Source organism: Bufo bufo, chromosome 3 (genome assembly GCF_905171765.1).
Source record: "Bufo bufo chromosome 3, aBufBuf1.1, whole genome shotgun sequence".
NCBI lineage: Eukaryota > Metazoa > Chordata > Amphibia > Anura > Bufonidae > Bufo > Bufo bufo.
In genome coordinates, this window is record NC_053391.1 from 313,474,802 (window position 1) to 313,492,249 (window position 17,448).

Below are 17,448 nucleotides of genomic sequence, written 5' to 3' on the forward strand. Positions count from 1 at the left end.
CCAAAACACAACATTCATGCACCATGTTTGTCTTGGTGGCTGCAACCACCGAGTCAATGTGCCAGATCTCTGGCTTAGGACTCATTCAGACGGCTTTATGTTTTTTGCGATCCACAAAAATGCATATAAAAAATTTTTGCGTTCAGTTCAGCATGTCTGCAAAAACACAGATTGCATTCCGCATTTTTGTGGACCCATAGACTTCAATGGGCCCATGTCCTAATTTTCACTAACAAGTATAGGACATGTGTTATTTGTTTTGCAGGGAGTGGAACGGATGCCGTCTGCATCTTTTTGGGCCCCATAGAAGTGAATGGGTCTGTATCTAATCTGCAAAATTGTTGGATCAGATGCGGAAAGCAAAATAGGGCCATCTGAATGAGCCCTTAGATTGATTTAGCATTTCAATGCATATACCTTGGCAAGGGGCTTGGCTTAAGGTGCAACGTTGTGTGTCAACATTCTTGCACCAAGTAAGCCAACTAATAGGTGATATAGAATTAGACTAGACAATTTATCATCCAGCATCATCCACCATGTCTGTTATGAGTTTGCACTGTCTGAATCTTAGACAGTATTAGTAAGTTTGAACGGGTGTGCCACAAAAATAAAATGGTGACATCTTCACTTGGTGTCCAAAAGAGCAACAGATCTTAACTCCAGTATATAGTATTGCACTGTACCTGTACTTTACAGAGGTGCTACTAGGCAGCCAGTCAGTGTGTGTGCTTCAGTAATACAGGTACTTCACCAGTGAGATGTCCCTTCTGATTGGTTGGATCTCCTGGTCAATCACATGCTGCAGATCTGGATTGTCTATGGCTTTGTATGTTGAAAGTCAAGTTACAATGTCCCAGGAAAGACTATTGTACTGTATGTAGAAAATATTGTAACCTGAGGCCCCAGTAACTTGAGGGATGTATGGTAGTTTATTTTATTTGTGTTATTTCTTTTACGAGGGAGAGTTAATAAGATACTCAAAGAAAATAAGTCACCATGTTCTACCTGGCCCCCTGTCTGGACTTGGCTGAAACAGACAAAGGAATGTTATAGGCAAGTGGAAACTTGAAACTGAGCGAGCAACTACAGAAAGCATGACAAAAAAAGGGAGGGGAGGAATAGACATGAAGGATCTGGATAACACTGTTGTTTCCTGAAGATCTGAGTGTTCCCCGCCAGGATGGCATGTGCATGGGACTTTCAATTTCGGGTACTGTTACTGGGGGACTCTGGTGTTGGCAAGACTTCCCTCCTGAGGAGATACACAGAGGACGAGTTTACAGACACCACTGGGCCCACTGTAGGTGTAGACTTCTGCTCCCGAATAGAAGAGCCTGAGGCTGGAGTGAAAGTCAGGCTGCAGTTCTGGGACACAGCTGGCCAAGAGCGTTACCGGTGAGGTGAATTTAATCTCTGCACGATGGGACAACAAAACATTTTGCCATATTATGCTGTTTACATAATTAGTAGTATTTTTCTATATGCCATCTATACAAAAGAATACAGATCAGACAATACTCAATAAGGATACCTTATGATATGCTGCTAAAATGATTGGTTTCTGACTAATGGGCATTTTTTTACTCTAGTTTATACTCCTAATTGATGAATAATGACCATCAAAGATTCTCCTAATAAACGGCTGATCCTTCTGGTGCAGTAAATATTACAGTGAATAGGTTTTCTGTGACAAGAATTCCTGCACAGAAAACTGATTCCTAATAATAAGTTATACATATGCATAAAAATAGTGTAGTATGATCAATGATACATTTCTATGGAGCTGCATAATGTGTGCATGCAATGTCATGCATGTGTAATATTGCAACTGCGAAAAATTCAACAGTGCTGAATTTATGTGATTGTCACAAGCAAAGGTCGCAGTAACGCCTGTACAAATATCATGGATGTCTCTACAGACAATTTTACTTTCTAAAAAAAAAATCTCATGCATATTAATACGCATGAGACATTCCCTGCTATTAATTAGTGCACTGCACACAGCATTACTGCTGGTGCCTGAAACATCCAATAACAAAGCTCCGTACAGTGAGGAGCTTTGTTAATTAGTAAGGAAGCTTCTGATTGGGCGGGCTGCCGGGCCATTCGGTGCACCGTTTTGAGACTGCTTTGGAGGGGGACTCGTGTGTCAGCATCATGATTGCTACCCACCTCAGGGACAGCACTAGTTGAAGAAGTGGAAACAGGAGCTGCCATCTGACCTACAGCTGTGCTTGCCAGACTAACTACCCTTCTTAGCGCTTGCATAATGGCAGGGACCAGTGCATACCCCACTATTACCAAGGAAGGAGCTTGTGACTCAAGCACTTCTTTCTGGGGCATCTCGATAAATTAGAATATCATCGAATATCATGTATTCCAGTAATTCAGTTCAAAAAATGAAAATCATATATATAGATTCATTCCATACAGAGTGATCTATTTCAAACTTTTATTTCTTTCAACGTTGATGATTATGGCTAGGATGAGTGAATTTCATGTTATGAAATTCATTCACGCTTCGTTTGGTGGTAAAAGCAGAATTGCGTTATGGATTCCGTTGCCTCGGACCATAACGCAATTCTATGACGGAATGCATAACGGAATGCCTTTAGAAGCATTCCATTATCATTCCATCATAATAGAAGTCTATGGGCTGCAAAATGGAACCGTCCTGTTTCCGCTATGCAGGAGCTAAAGAAGCTGGCTGTTCACAAAGCACTGTGTCCAAGCATACAAAAAGATGCACAAGCAACAGGGATAACTGCAGCCTTGAAAGGATTGTCAAGAAAAGGCCATTCAAGATGACAGCAAGTTTTGCATTTCATTTGGAAATCAAGGTCCCCGAGTCTGGATGAAAAGTGGAGAGTCCCACAATCCAGGTTGCTATCATAGTCCATGATAGTTTGGGGAGCCGTGTCGTCTGCTGTTGTTGGTCCACTGTGTTTACTTGTCAATGGTTTTTATTATTATTTTCAGGAAAAGGTAATACAGAAGCATATATTTTCGCCATACATCTCTGTTTTACATCATAAATCAAATGATACATAAACAAGGGATAAAGGAGGGTGTGGAACAGAGGGGGGGGGGGGAGGAAAGAAGGGATTAGGGTATCCGAGTAGGATGAGAATATCCATAAGACACAACATACCATAAAAGTACATTATCACATTACATTGCACCAGTCATTGCGATATAACCTGAATAAGGGTGATTTGACTCACATTAGGATGGTTTGACCCACAAGAGTGGCCCGAAAAATATGGAATAGGTCAGGGATCAGGATGGAGTTCCAGAACGAGCCTGTATAATATCCCATTTTGCCCATTCTATCTCATACTTGTGAATCTTAGCGTCCTTATATGCCATCATTTTTTCGTATACCGAAGTAGTGGCCACTGATTCTATTATTTCAGAAAGGGACGGTATTCGCCTGCTTTTCCAGTAGGTCACTATGCGTAATTTTGTAGCTAAGAAAATGTGTAAGCTTATCACTCTTGCCTCTCTGGGGATCTCGTTTAACTTTAAAAATAATAGGGCTAGAGCAGGATCAGGCAAAATTAGGGTTTTAGTAGAAAAAGAAACTGTTTGGAAGATTTGGGCCCATAATTCTTTAAGGTTGGGGCAGTCCCAAAGGATATGAAACAAGGACCCCTTCCCGCCGCATCCTCTCCAGCAGGTATGGGAAACCCCCGGGTAAATTTGCCTAAGTCTGAGAGGAGTATAGTACTATCTCAACACCGTTTTCATATATGATTCAAAATGGGTAGCACTGTGCAAGTGGGACAAGGCGACTCCAATGGCAGTAGACCATTGGCGAGAGTATAGGATTGACCTATTTCTTTCTCCCAGGCTATGAATGGGGCTGTTTTGATGAAGGAAAGTTTGTTTCCTAGAAGGGAATATATAGCCTTGATTCCTGAAGATGATGAGTTGGGAAGGTTCCAATGCTTCAACATTTGTAAGACCCCGTTTCCAATAGTCATAGGAGTATCGTTAAGGATGTGTTTGATTCTCAGATACTTAAATATTTCTCCACTCGGAATGCCATGGGACTGTTGTAAGTCCGCAAAAGGTTTGATCTTTGAGTTTATCAACAACTCACCCACAGAAAGTATTCCACTCTCCTTCCATGCTGCCAATTGCAGATCAGGATTGAGCAGAGATAAATAATCTATTGGGGCTAAGTGTGAAAATGACACCTGATTATTTGCCGCTTTGGCTGCATATGATTTCCACATGACTAGTGATGATGAGACGAAAAATGATTGAGTCGGGATAGGAGATTTCTTGCTGATGCATGCTAATAGTAAGGCTTTAAGGTTGTGTGAGGGAGCTTGGGACTGTTCTATGTGAACCCAGTTTATAGACTCCTCACCCACCCACCACGCCGGTTGATTCTGGAGGCTATATAATAGTCAGAGATGTTCGGTAGGCTAAGACCGCCTTTCTTCTTGTGTCTATTCATTATGCCCCTAGCAATTCTTGGTGGTCCCTTATGCCATACAAAATTGTTAAGCATTTTATTGGAAAGCTTAAAGAAGGTGTTTGGGATAAGGATGGGGATGGTCCGAAAAAGATATAACATTTTTGGGAGGATGTGCTGTTGGAATGCAGTGATTCGCCCGATCCACGATAGCTCTGTTTTCGCTATATTGTTAAGTTCAGATTGAAGTGTTGGTATTAACTAGGAAAAGTTAGCTTTATAAAGGTTGTGAGGGGTAGAGCAAAGACGGATTCCTAAATATAAGATGTCATCTGATCTCGAGTCTAGGGGAAACTTTTCCTGCAGGCGAATTAGCTCATCTGAAGGTAATCCCAGTGGGAGGACTTGTGACTTAGTCTCATTAATCTTATAGTAAGACAGGGCACCAAACTCACGTATTATATTCATCGCCGACAATAATGACGGATCAGGATTAGTGAGTGTAAGTATGATGTCGTCCGCATACAATGAGATACGGTGTTGTCTATCTCCTATTTGGATGCCCGTTATCTCTGGGGACCTCCGTATCGCCTGAGCTAAAGGCTCTATGGATAAAATGAAAATAAGTGGGGAAAGAGGACATCCCTGTCTCGTGCCGTTAGACAGTGAAAGAGTCCGATAGGGTACCATTAGCTAAGACCTTTGCTGAGGGATCTTTGTATAGTGCCCTGATGGCTCTCATCATCTGGTGTGGAAAGCCCATTTTCTCGAGCACGAGAAGACAAACGACCAATTGACCCGGTCGAATGCCTTCTCGGCATCCAGGGTAATGAAGAGCGCTGGTTTAGCAGATCTGTTCGCGTAATCTATAAATTTTGGACTCTCCTTGAGTTGTCAGTGATTTGCCTTTTTTGCACAAAGCCCACTTGGTCTGGGTTAATTAGGGTCGGAATAATAGGGGCTAGCCTATTCGCTATCAATTTCGCGTATATTTTGAGGTCCACATTTAAGAGTGATATTGGGCGGAAATTTTGTGGGGTATCTGGGTCTTTTCCCGGTTTTGGCAAGGTCACTATGATTGCTTCTAACATTTCTTTTGGCATCCTTCCATCTGATGCAGCACGAGACAGGGAGGCCTGAAGGTGGGGAATTAACATTGGGGCATACAATTTATAATACATGTTAGATAAGCCATCAGGTCCTGGGCTTTTATGGCTCGGGAGATGGCGGATTATACGGAGGATTTCTTCTGCTGTTATGGGAGAAGTGAGAGAGTTTATACTCTCCGTGGCGAGAGTGGGTAGGGACAGTGAATCCAGAAATGTATCCATGTCAGTGGGAGAAGGAGGGATGATAAGGGGGTCCTGCTCCAGATTATATAGGTGGGAGTAAAATTCCATAAATCGATTGGCAATATGTTTAGGGTCATATATTTTTTGGGATTTGGCGGAGTTCCATAAAAAGGCTATGCGGGATTTAGAGGCTCTTGCTTTTATCCTGTTTGCGAGTAATCTTCCTGCCTTGTTAGCTTGGGAGTAGTACCTAGCTTTAGTTTTCTTCAGGGCATGTTCGTAGGAGTGTAATAAGAGTTCCCTTAATTTCAGTCTGAGGGACCTCAAGGTGTGTGATGTATTCACGTTTGGAGCAGCTTTATTAGCTTTTTCTGACTGTTCTATTTGGGATAGTAGATCCCTCTGGGTTTTCTCCCTCTGCTTTTTGTCAATGTGGCCTAGTTTTATCAAGACTCCTCTTATGTACGCTTTATGCGCGAGCCACACCATTGAGGGGTCAGAAACCGAGGCTGAATTAAAGAGGAAATACTCTTCTAGTTCTTTAGTGATCTCCTTTGTGTATTGGGAATGAGTTAGAATGAAATCATTCACTCTCCAAAGCTGACTAGGGGGATATTGGAACTGTTCCTTAATTTCCAGAGTAGTTGTTGCGTGGTTAGACCATGTAATTAACCCGATATTCGCTTTTTGTATCTGGCCGATGGATCTACCATCTACTAGGATCAGGTCTATGCAGGAGTAAGAACGGTGGGAGGGCGAGAAGTAGGTATAGTCCCTTTCTGAGGCATGTAGAATATGCCATATGTCATAAAGGGAGTTGTGTAGCAATAATTGGGCGAGGTTTGCAGAGACACTCCTGGTGGAGGTAGTGGTGTCAAGGGAAAGGTCAGGAACAGTGTTGAAATCCCCGCATATAATGACCCTACCTTTCTGTATGGCGTTAACCTTATTGAGTAGTTTTTGTAGGAACCTGTACTGTTTCTTGTTTGGGGCATATAAGCCCACCACTGTATATAGTACATTATTTAGGTAGCAGATATGGATGATGTATCTACCTCTTTGATCTAAGATGGAGACTTCTGTATGAGCTACCGTGTTTTTAAAGGCTAGGAGAACCCCCCCCTCTTTTTTTTCGTATCGTGTGCTTGCAAGATCACTGGGAAGCTATTGTGCTTGAGCCTGTGAGCATCTTTCTCTAGTATATGCGTCTCTTGCGCACAGAAAATGTCGCAATTAAGATCAAGGGCCTCTTTCCATAGCATGCGGCGCTTAAATGGGCTGATTAGGCCTCTAACATTAAGGGAACCTAATTTAAAGTACCATTGTAATGGAAATATTGCATTATTAAGAGCCTATACGGATATTTCAGGATAGAGGAACCTCCTCTCACCACCACATATGCAAAACACATATCACCATCTGGCATTTCACTACTCAAGCATGGATACCCTGGGGAAGTAAAAGAAAAAGAACAGGAAAACACTAAACATAAGATTAACAAGGCTAACCGAGCCTGAGTCGCCCTTAAACTCGGGCGGTCGGGCTTATAGGTTAGAGGCAGGTGTAATCGCCTCTCAAATATGTTGGGGAAAACATAGTCAGCCAATATGGGGAAGTGAATACTCATCCACTCCTACAACTTCAGAAGCAGTATATCGGCAAGTCCTTCAGCGGTTTTTCTTCTTACGCCTGCCCTCCACCAACTGCCATTCCTCCTCAGTTCAGATCTTGTTTCGAGGTGGCAAATCATGAGAAGGATCCGTCTGGATGTTCCATGTAGATAACAATTTCTTCCCTTCTTCCACCGATTTGACCACCATAACGGAGTCGTCCTTCCGGATTAGCAGTTTGACTGGAAATCCCCAGCGGTATGCTATAGAGTGAGCCCGCAAAGCGGATGTTATGGGGAAAAGCGTGCGACGGAGCTGCAAGGTGGCCGCTGATAAGTCCGCAAAGAGCTGAACAGATTGGTAAGGATCCGGCATGCAGTCTCTCTTCCTAGCATTCGCTAGTGCACTTTCTTTTATGTGATAAAAATGGATCCTAGCAAGGACATCTCTGGGGGTACCTTCTGGAAGATGTTTAGGCCTGGCAACCCTATGTGCTCTATCAATAATCAAATCTCGGTCTGAGCAAGTGGGTATAAGCAATTTCAATAGGCACTTTATATACTCGGACAGATCCGCTGGGGCAACATTTTCTGGGATCCCCCGTAGTTTAAGGTTATTTCTGCGGGATCTGTCTTCAAGATCCGCAACTTTAGCTTTAAGGTATGATGCTTCAGCAGCAAGTGCTTCATGCTCGTCGATCAGGTTGTTATGTGAAGTGGCAAACTCCCCCATTTTTTCTTCCACATGCAGCGTTCTATTGCCCAGATCTGTAACTGTGGCCTGCAATGGCGATATTAGATTCGACATATGTGCGGTCATGGAATTATTGAATGCTAACAGCATTTGCTTCATTAAGCTGCTGGAGGCGGGTAAGTCATTTGTGGGGAAGGATTGCAAAGCCTCCACTGTGTAAGGAGAGTCTATCTCCTCCAGGGTGTCCGCTGTATTGTGACTTGACTGACCGGACTCCTGGACCCTTGGCCTCCGCTTCTCTGGACTAGCCGACGGTGAGGCCTGAGAGGCATTTACTGCAAGCGGGGATCCCGCGCCTGAACTAGGCCAACTGACCTGAGAAGAGGTTGAACAGGGGGAGGGAGAAGTCGATGTTGTGGAGGCAACAACTTTCTCTGAGCTCCGGTGAATCTTATCCCTCTCCTCCGCTTGTCTTGGAGATGATGTCTTGACACCTCCACTGCTGCTCGTGTTCGGGGCCATGGAGGAGGTCTCCCCGTCGGCGCCATCTTGGCTCCGGTCTTTGCTGATGAAAAATTCCAGCTTTCCCTGCGCTTTAGACGCTCTTTTACCCCTCGTCATCATGGGGGTCTTTACCAGTGTCTGGCAGACGTTCTGTTTTAGAGAAAAGAAGCACTTTGAAGGGCTTTTGCTGTGGTAGTCGCAGTGTAGGAGCGGGAGCTCTGGTTTATGCGTCCATCTCCCTCGGCAGCTTGGCCACGCCCCCCGTCCACTGTGTTTAGAGCCCTTCATGCCTCCCTTTGCCAACAAGCTTTATGGAGATGCTGATTTCATTTTCCAGCAGGACTTTGCACCCTCCACGCTGCCAAAAGTACCAATACCTGGTTTAATAACCATGGTATTACTGTGCTTGATTGGCCAGCAAATTCGCCTGACCTAAACCCCATAGATAATCTATAGGGTATTGTCAAGAGAAAGATGAGAGACACCAGACCCAACAATTCAGACGAGCTGAAGGCTGCTATCAAAGCAACCTGGGCTTCCATAACACCTCAGCAGTGGCAGGCTGAATACCTCCATGTAGTGGCGTCTCTAGCTTTCAAATTTTGGGGGGGCACACTGGGGGCCAGGATAAAAGTAGGGGGGGGGGGGCAGCTATAACAACGATACATTTACACAAGTACGCTTAGAAATGCTTTGATACTTTACCCAATACCTAAAACCACAACAGGGAAGAAAAGTCCTGCTGTCTGTGGTTTTAAAAAAAAAAAACAATCAGATTTCAACATGTCCTAGTTGCCTGTGGATGACACTATTATAGGGAGGGGGATCTGTGGATAACACTGCTATGCAGTGGCGTACCTCCAATAGAGGCAGACCACGCAGCTGCTATGGGGCCCCTGGGGGAAGAGGGCCCGCAGTGGAGGATAGGCCCCGCCCACTAATTACACTTGTATGGCTACCTGAGAAAGTAAGAGGTGGAGAAGGACCTTTGGTGATGTCATCAACCATGTGACCAGTGCAGGAAGCCAATGAATAGCAGAGCAGCAGAATTCTAAAGGACCTTTGGTGATGTCATCATCATGTGACCAGTGCAGAGGACTGGTGAAAGACCTGTGGCATATCACTGTGAGGGGGCGGAGCTTCTGTGTGGTGCCTGAAGGAGAGGTAAGTGGTGTTCTGGGATAACATAACATCCTAGAAAAGCTGGGAGTTGTAGTTTTGTCGTATTATATGTTTCTCAATGTAATTTAAACGTATGCCCTAGTACAGGCTGGTAATGCTGGGAGTTGTAGTTCTCTTCTCTTATACCCCCTCTTTGGAATGTAAACTGATGACCCATAATAAGTCTGGCCATACTGGGGGTTATAGTTATTTCTTTTTAAAGCTCTTACCTGGTACAACTAGATGATGTCCTATAATCTGGACATGCTGAGAGTTGTAGTTCTCTTTTCTTAGGCTGGATTCTCATCACAGTTTAGTTTTCCGTTTTGCATGCAGGACTTTTTTCTGTCTAAAATAACGGATCTCTGACAGAAATGGCATAAACGGATGCCAAATGTGCAGAACTGATGCTTGAAATACAGGATCATTTTTTTTCCTTTATTTTTCTGTTTATCTGACGGATCAGAAGAACTGAAAACTAAACGGTGATATGAACCCGGCCTTATACTCTGTGTAATATCTACTTGTATCTGATCATAACAGCCTGGACATGCTGGAAATTGTAGTTCTCTCCACTTTCACCTCTCCCTGTGTTGCTCCCTAATTTCCAATAATAATCTGGTGATGATGAGACTTGTAGTTCCCTTGTCACTATTATAATGTTCTGCAGCAGCTGAGGTGTGTATTACTTGTTCACTTCTGTGCTGGTGACGGTCGCTGTTCTGCCGTCATAGGAGCACAACAACGAAAATCACTGCAGTTCCGGATCTGGCACTTCATGGACGACAACACCTGACGGATCCCGCTGACTATGATGAGATCTGTCAGGTTTCCATCTTCCAGGCTATAAAATTGTGTCCAGCATTTATGACCTGATCCACGAATGAGGCCCCAACACAGATGTGAACGAAGCTTTATATGTTCTGCAGCAGCTGAGGTATGCATTAGGAGGTTCTGACAGTTCATAAGGCAAGGGGGGCTATGGTGTCACTGGTATACTATTATGCCAGCACCACCATAGCACCCCCAATGAGCTGTGCCTGTGTGCTGCTTATAGTGGACAGTGCCCTGAGACAATGAATGGGGACAATCAAAAGCGGGTTTTTTCCCGGTATTGAGACCCTATGACGGATCTCAATACCGGAAAATAGAAACGCAAGTGTGAAAGTAGCTCCTAATGTCTACACGGCTGCAACTGCTGGGGGTATGGCAGGGGAGAAGCCAGGGCAGGTGGTGGGATGGGCCAGTGGACGGAGTTAGTGGGGCCCCATTAAGATTCTTGCTATGGGGCCCAATGATTTCTATGTACGCCCCTGCTGCTATGGGGGGGATTTGTGGATGACACATACCGTATATAGCATCTTATGCTATATGTGTCATCCACAGATCCACCCCATGACAGTGTCATCCCTATTTCCCCCTCCATAACAGTGTCATCCACAGATCCCCCTCCCTATAACAGTGTCATCCACAGATCCTCCTCCCTATAACAGTGTCATCCACAGATCCCCCTCCCCGCCACTCACAGGAGTGTACATTTGACATTTCTAAACTGTAATCCATATCCTGCAGTAACTTTAACTTTAAATCAGGATTAAGCAGCCGCTCATCTCTACGAGTACCTTAACCTTACAACACTCGGCTAGCTTCGGTAACAGGGCCAGGCTACAGCCTACAGGCACTGCCTGTTAGTTGTTACCGAGCGAGTGCTGATTTCTGCAGGTCAGAGGATACAGATTACAGTTTAGAAGAAATGTACACTGTCACGACCGCTATCCCAGCAGCAGTCGTGTCGCACCAGACGGAGGGGAAGGGGGACCCTTATCTACGGATGGGAAATAGAATGGCCACCCCTGACTAACCCTAAGCTGGCACCTGTCTGCCCTGATACCCTAGACGGGGTGTGAACCCGTGCGGCGAGCAGGATACCTAAACCCTCAGTCGCCCTAACAAGACTGGACAAAGGCCGATGGGAGCGCTAGTCACCATCACTCACGTCTAGGAAAACAACAGGGGAAGACAGCAACAAACAAACAACAGCAGAGATAGACTTATCCAGTCACGAGCAGAGAAGGCGATCCCAAACACGACAGTCCACGCCGGACAAGAGCTCCACAGCAACACCATCAAACGATCTCCTTCCAAGGTCAGAGTAGCACTGGAAGTAAGGACTATATCTGGCAATGACTGCAAGTGAAAGTGAAACTAATATAGTAGCTGGGAGTGGCAGACAGGACTCACCTGAGAAGGATGCCTACAAACTCCCAGTCAGGACAAAAAGGTTCACAAGGCAAAACCCAGATGACATACCCTGAACCACGGAGCAAACTCACAAGCTATCGCGAGTAGCAAGTCGCTGCGACCTTCTCCTCCCAGACCTGTCTGGATCAGTCACAGTCGTGACATACACTCCTGTGAGCGGTCCAGACCAGTGGCAGATCCAGAGCCTGGTCTCGGGAGGGGCACTTCCAGATTATTTTCTGTCCGCCGCCACAGAACAAGGGTGCTTATAGAACAGACTACACAGTGTAGAGGTATACTGTACATTGTGTGGCACAGTGTAGAGGTATACTGTACATTGTGTGGCACAGTGTATGCTATATGTGTATAACATAAACATATTTCACATGAAAACTTACAATTACTTGGCTTGGCCCTTGGGGGTCTCGGACGCCACTTCAACACTTTGTCCGGGGGCTCGGCAGAGCTGATGTTGTGCCAGTAATAAGCCCCCGCCCATCATGTGCCAGTAATAAGCCCCCCGCCCATCACTTGCCAGTAATAAGCCCCCCATCACGTGCCAGTAATAAGCCCCCCATCACGTGCCAGTAATAAGCCCCCATCACGTGCCAGTAATAAGCCCCCATCACGTGCCAGTAATAAGCGCCCCCATCACGTGCCAGTAATAAGCCCCCCCATCACGTGCCAGTAATAAGCCCCCCCATCACGTGCCAGTAATAAGCCCCCCCATCATGTGCCAGTAATAAGCCCCCCCATCATGTGCCAGTAATAAGCCCCCCCATCATGTGCCAGTAATAAGCCCCCCCATCATGTGCCAGTAATAATCCCCCCATCATGTGCCAGTAATAATCCCCCCCATCATGTGCCAGTAATAAGCCCCCCATCATGTGCCAGTAAAAAGCCCCCCCATCATGTGCCAGTAATAAGTGCCCCCAATAACGTGCCAGTAATAAGTTCCCCCAATAACATGCCAGTAACAAGAGCCCCCCAATGTGCCAGTAATAAAAGCCCAGCCCCCATCACATGCCAGTAATAAGAGCCCCCCATGTTCCAGTAACAAGAGCCCCCCATCATGTGCCAGTAATAAGCCCCCCCATCATATGCCAGTAATAAGCCCACCATCATGTGCCAGTAATAAGCCCCCGCCCATCATGTGCCAGTAATAAGCCCCCGCCCATCATGTGCCAGTAATAAGCCCCCGCCCATCACGTGCCAGTAATAAGCCCCCGCCCATCACGTGCCAGTAATAAGCCCCCGCCCATCACGTGCCAGTAATAAGCCCCCGCCCATCACGTGCCAGTAATAAGCCCCCCATCACGTGCCAGTAATAAGCCCCCCATCACGTGCCAGTAATAAGCCCCCCCATCACGTGCCAGTAATAAGCCCCCCCATCATGTGTCAGTAATAAGCCCCCCCATCATGTGCCAGTAATAAGCCCCCCCAATGTGCCAGTAATAAGCCCCCCATGTGCCAGTAACAAGAGCCCCCCTAATGTGCCTGTAAAACTATTGTAAAAAAAAACTGTTATACTTACCTCCTTGGCAGCGATGCGATGCGATGCAGGCCTCTTCCGGCCTGTGTCCCGCGCTGTATGGCTCAGGCGGCACGATGACGTCATTGCGCCGCCTGCGCCGGCCTCTGATAGGCTGCAGGCACTAGGCCTGCATCCTATCAGAGGAAGGGACACGCCTCTCCCTCCCCTGCCACAGCAGAGGCAGATGACTATGGAGATGAGCGCAATGGAAGCGCTCATCTCCCTGTGCCCTACTGCGGCGGCTCACTTGGGGGGGCATTTTAGTTGGGGGGGCACAGCGTGATGTAGGGGGGGCCGTGGCCCCCCCTGGCGACGCCACTGCCGCCATGCCGCATTGTAATTCATGCAGCAGGAACCCTGCCCAAGTATTGAGTGCATATACTGTACATACTTTTCAGAAGATACTATTTACAGATGCCCAACTAGGCAGTAGAACCTGTCTTGACCCAGGTACAAATTAATACTTCACTTTTATTATAATTCGCTAAAAATTAAACTGTACTGAACATGTGTGCAATTATATTCTTTAATTGAAATAGGACAAGACCAAAAAATTATAAATTAAAAACACAATGCACCTCTGCACTGTAAGTGGCATGCAGTGCACGGTGAAAGTGTGAGAGATGTGCACTATCTCCCACCTTGTGTGGTTATGCACAATTTGCTACTGGTGACTACACCGAGAAATTGACACTACCACAGCACCATGTGTGGCTCAATTGTAACAAACAGTATAGTTGTAATGACAACTTTATGAACTAGTAGGGGAGTAGTGATTAATCCCTCTACACACACAGGGCTTTGCTGATAGGAGGAGGCAGCAACGTTGGAAACCGTTACAGCCAACTCAGTGACCAGCAAATAGTCGCCCTGTTAGTTTAACAGTGAGACCGACACAACACCATCAATGTCTGGCCGCTAGGTGCTGATACAGTGGAGAGGCGCAGAGCAATTTAAAATCTACAGCTGTCCCCCGACATGTTTCGCCAGTCTTCTGGCTTCTTCAGGGGCAATGGACAGCAATGAGTGGCCGCAGCCACCTGGAGGTTTAAATAGTATGTATGTAGATATTGACACAATGAACAGCCTATCCAGCGCACCGCTCGTGACCGGAGCGGGACCAATGAGAGCCGTGTACTAGAAATCAGCCAGGGGAGAGCCTGCAACGTCACCTCACTGACATCGTCAGCGGTGACGTGTTGCGTCCACAGCGGCTGCGCAGAGGGCAAGAACAATCCCATCGAGGCCGACGCCCACTTACGTCACCAAAAGGCCTCGTCATCCACTACTACCATACTGGATGGCCCGCGCATGCCCACAGGACTCCCCAGTCAGCAGCCACTGCGCATGTACTGCGCATCTCAAAGTGCGCACGAACTTGCATATCGGTAGATGGTAACCCGCCTGCGCAAGTGAGTAAAGCGCAGGAACTTTGGAATAAGTCCCATAGTGAGTGAACCGACAGTATCCATTACCGCTGGGCACGGCAGGGTCCATTGCTAGACGGTCGACACTCAAAGGGTGGCTGCTATCCAGTTGTATTAAAACAACAGGATCAATTTAGCGTCTAGAGCTGAAAGGCTTATTGATAATGCTACAGTTAAGGGCATATTTCTGCCACTATTCTCAGCCAAGCAAACTAAAGCTGACATAAAGCCATGGCACCTAATCCTTAGCTCATGCGTTGCATAATGATTGATTATGTGACTTTTACCCTAATAGCTGTAAATATGTTATATTATAGAGCAATTACTACTTAAAACCTAGGACAAACCTTGTCCTTACAGGTGGATGGGGTACACCCACAAAATTCCTGGGCTTGAAACAAACCACTATCATAAACATTGGCAAATATACATATATGCAAATAAATATTTTGGGATAGAACACAACCGGGAAATTTCAAAAATTCTCCTTTTTTGTTTTTTATTTTTTATTGTCATCAAAGGAATGCAGTGAAAGCAAATCCTTCATTGAGCCCTTTGGGACTCAAACTATCAAGTCGGTATATCCACCTGGTTTCTTCCTGCAAGAGGATAGAATCCAGGTCACCTTTCCTGGCACCCAGGTTTTTTTTTACAAATACCCCAAAATTTTAGTGCCTTATAGTTGCCTCCATGATAGGCTCTGACATGCCTAGAGACCGAAGTATCTGCTTTAGTGTTAATGCTGCTAATGTGCTGACAGATCCTTCTCCTGAACTCCTGTGATGTCTTTCCAACATACATCTTGGGACACGGACATTGGATAGCATAGACAATGCCCTTGGTCTTGCAATTGATATATTGTCTTATCTGATATTCTTTGCTATCTACAGGGTTCGTGAAGGATCGACATTTTTGGACAAGAGGACAACTATAAGGCACTAAAATTTTGGGGTATTTGTAAAAAAAACCTGGGTGCCAGGAAAGGTGACCTGGATTCTATCCTCTTGCAGGAAGAAACCAGGTGGATATACCGACTTGATAGTTTGAGTCCCAAAGGGCTCAATGAAGGATTTGCTTTCACTGCATTCCTTTGATGACAATAAAAAATAAAAAACAAAAAAGGAGAATTTTTGAAATTTCCCGGTTGTGTTCTATCCCAAAATATTTATTTGCATATATGTATATTTGCCAATGTTTATGATAGTGGTTTGTTTCAAGCCCAGGAATTTTGTGGGTGTACCCCATCCACCTGTAAGGACAAGGTTTGTCCTAGGTTTTAAGTAGTAATTGCTCTATAATATAACATATTTACAGCTATTAGGGTAAAAGTCACATAATCAATCATTATGCAACGCATGAGCTAAGGATTAGGTGCCATGGCTTTATGTCAGCTTTAGTTTGCTTGGCTGAGAATAGTGGCAGAAATATGCCCTTAACTGTAGCATTATCAATAAGCCTTTCAGCTCTAGACGCTAAATTGATCCTGTTGTTTTAATACAACTGGATAGCAGCCACCCTTTGAGTGTCGACCGTCTAGCAATGGACCCTGCCGTGCCCAGCGGTAATGGATACTGTCGGTTCACTCACTATGGGACTTATTCCAAAGTTCCTGCGCTTTACTCACTTGCGCAGGCGGGTTACCATCTACCGATATGCAAGTTCGTGCGCACTTTGAGATGCGCAGTACATGCGCAGTGGCTGCTGACTGGGGAGTCCTGTGGGCATGCGCGGGCCATCCAGTATGGTAGTAGTGGATGACGAGGCCTTTTGGTGACGTAAGTGGGCGTCGGCCTCGATGGGATTGTTCTTGCCCTCTGCGCAGCCGCTGTGGACGCAACACGTCACCGCTGACGATGTCAGTGAGGTGACGTTGCAGGCTCTCCCCTGGCTGATTTCTAGTACACGGCTCTCATTGGTCCCGCTCCGGTCACGAGCGGTGCGCTGGATAGGCTGTTCATTGTGTCAATATCTACATACATACTATTTAAACCTCCAGGTGGCTGCGGCCACTCATTGCTGTCCATTGCCCCTGAAGAAGCCAGAAGCCTGGCGAAACATGTCGGGGGACAGCTGTAGATTTTAAATTGCTCTGCGCCTCTCCACTGTATCAGCACCTAGCGGCCAGACATTGATGGTGTTGTGTCGGTCTCACTGTTAAACTAACAGGGCGACTATTTGCTGGTCACTGAGTTGGCTGTAACGGTTTCCAACGTTGCTGCCTCCTCCTATCAGCAAAGCCCTGTGTGTGTAGAGGGATTAATCACTACTCCCCTACTAGTTCATAAAGTTGTCATTACAACTATACTGTTTGTTACAATTGAGCCACACATGGTGCTGTGGTAGTGTCAATTTCTCGGTGTAGTCACCAGTAGCAAATTGTGCATAACCACACAAGGTGGGAGATAGTGCACATCTCTCACACTCTCACCGTGCACTGCATGCCACTTACAGTGCAGAGGTGCATTGTGTTTTTAATTTATAATTTTTTGGTCTTGTCCTATTTCAATTAAAGAATATAATTGCACACATGTTCAGTACAGTTTAATTTTTAGCGAATTAT

The 17,448-nt window shown here is 45.7% G+C and overlaps 1 protein-coding gene across 1 annotated transcript in view; it reads left to right on the plus strand.

The window, feature by feature from the left end:
• The first annotated feature begins 1,092 nt into the window (after nucleotides 1-1,092).
• The window catches only part of RAB42 (RAB42, member RAS oncogene family), a 42,931-nt gene continuing 26,575 nt past the window's right edge, over nucleotides 1,093-17,448 (plus strand). Inside the window, exon 1 of the mRNA XM_040424287.1 lies at nucleotides 1,093-1,395. Within this exon, the coding sequence (XP_040280221.1) occupies nucleotides 1,181-1,395 (215 nt within the window). The 5' untranslated portion in view covers nucleotides 1,093-1,180. The remainder of the gene's footprint in view (nucleotides 1,396-17,448) is intronic.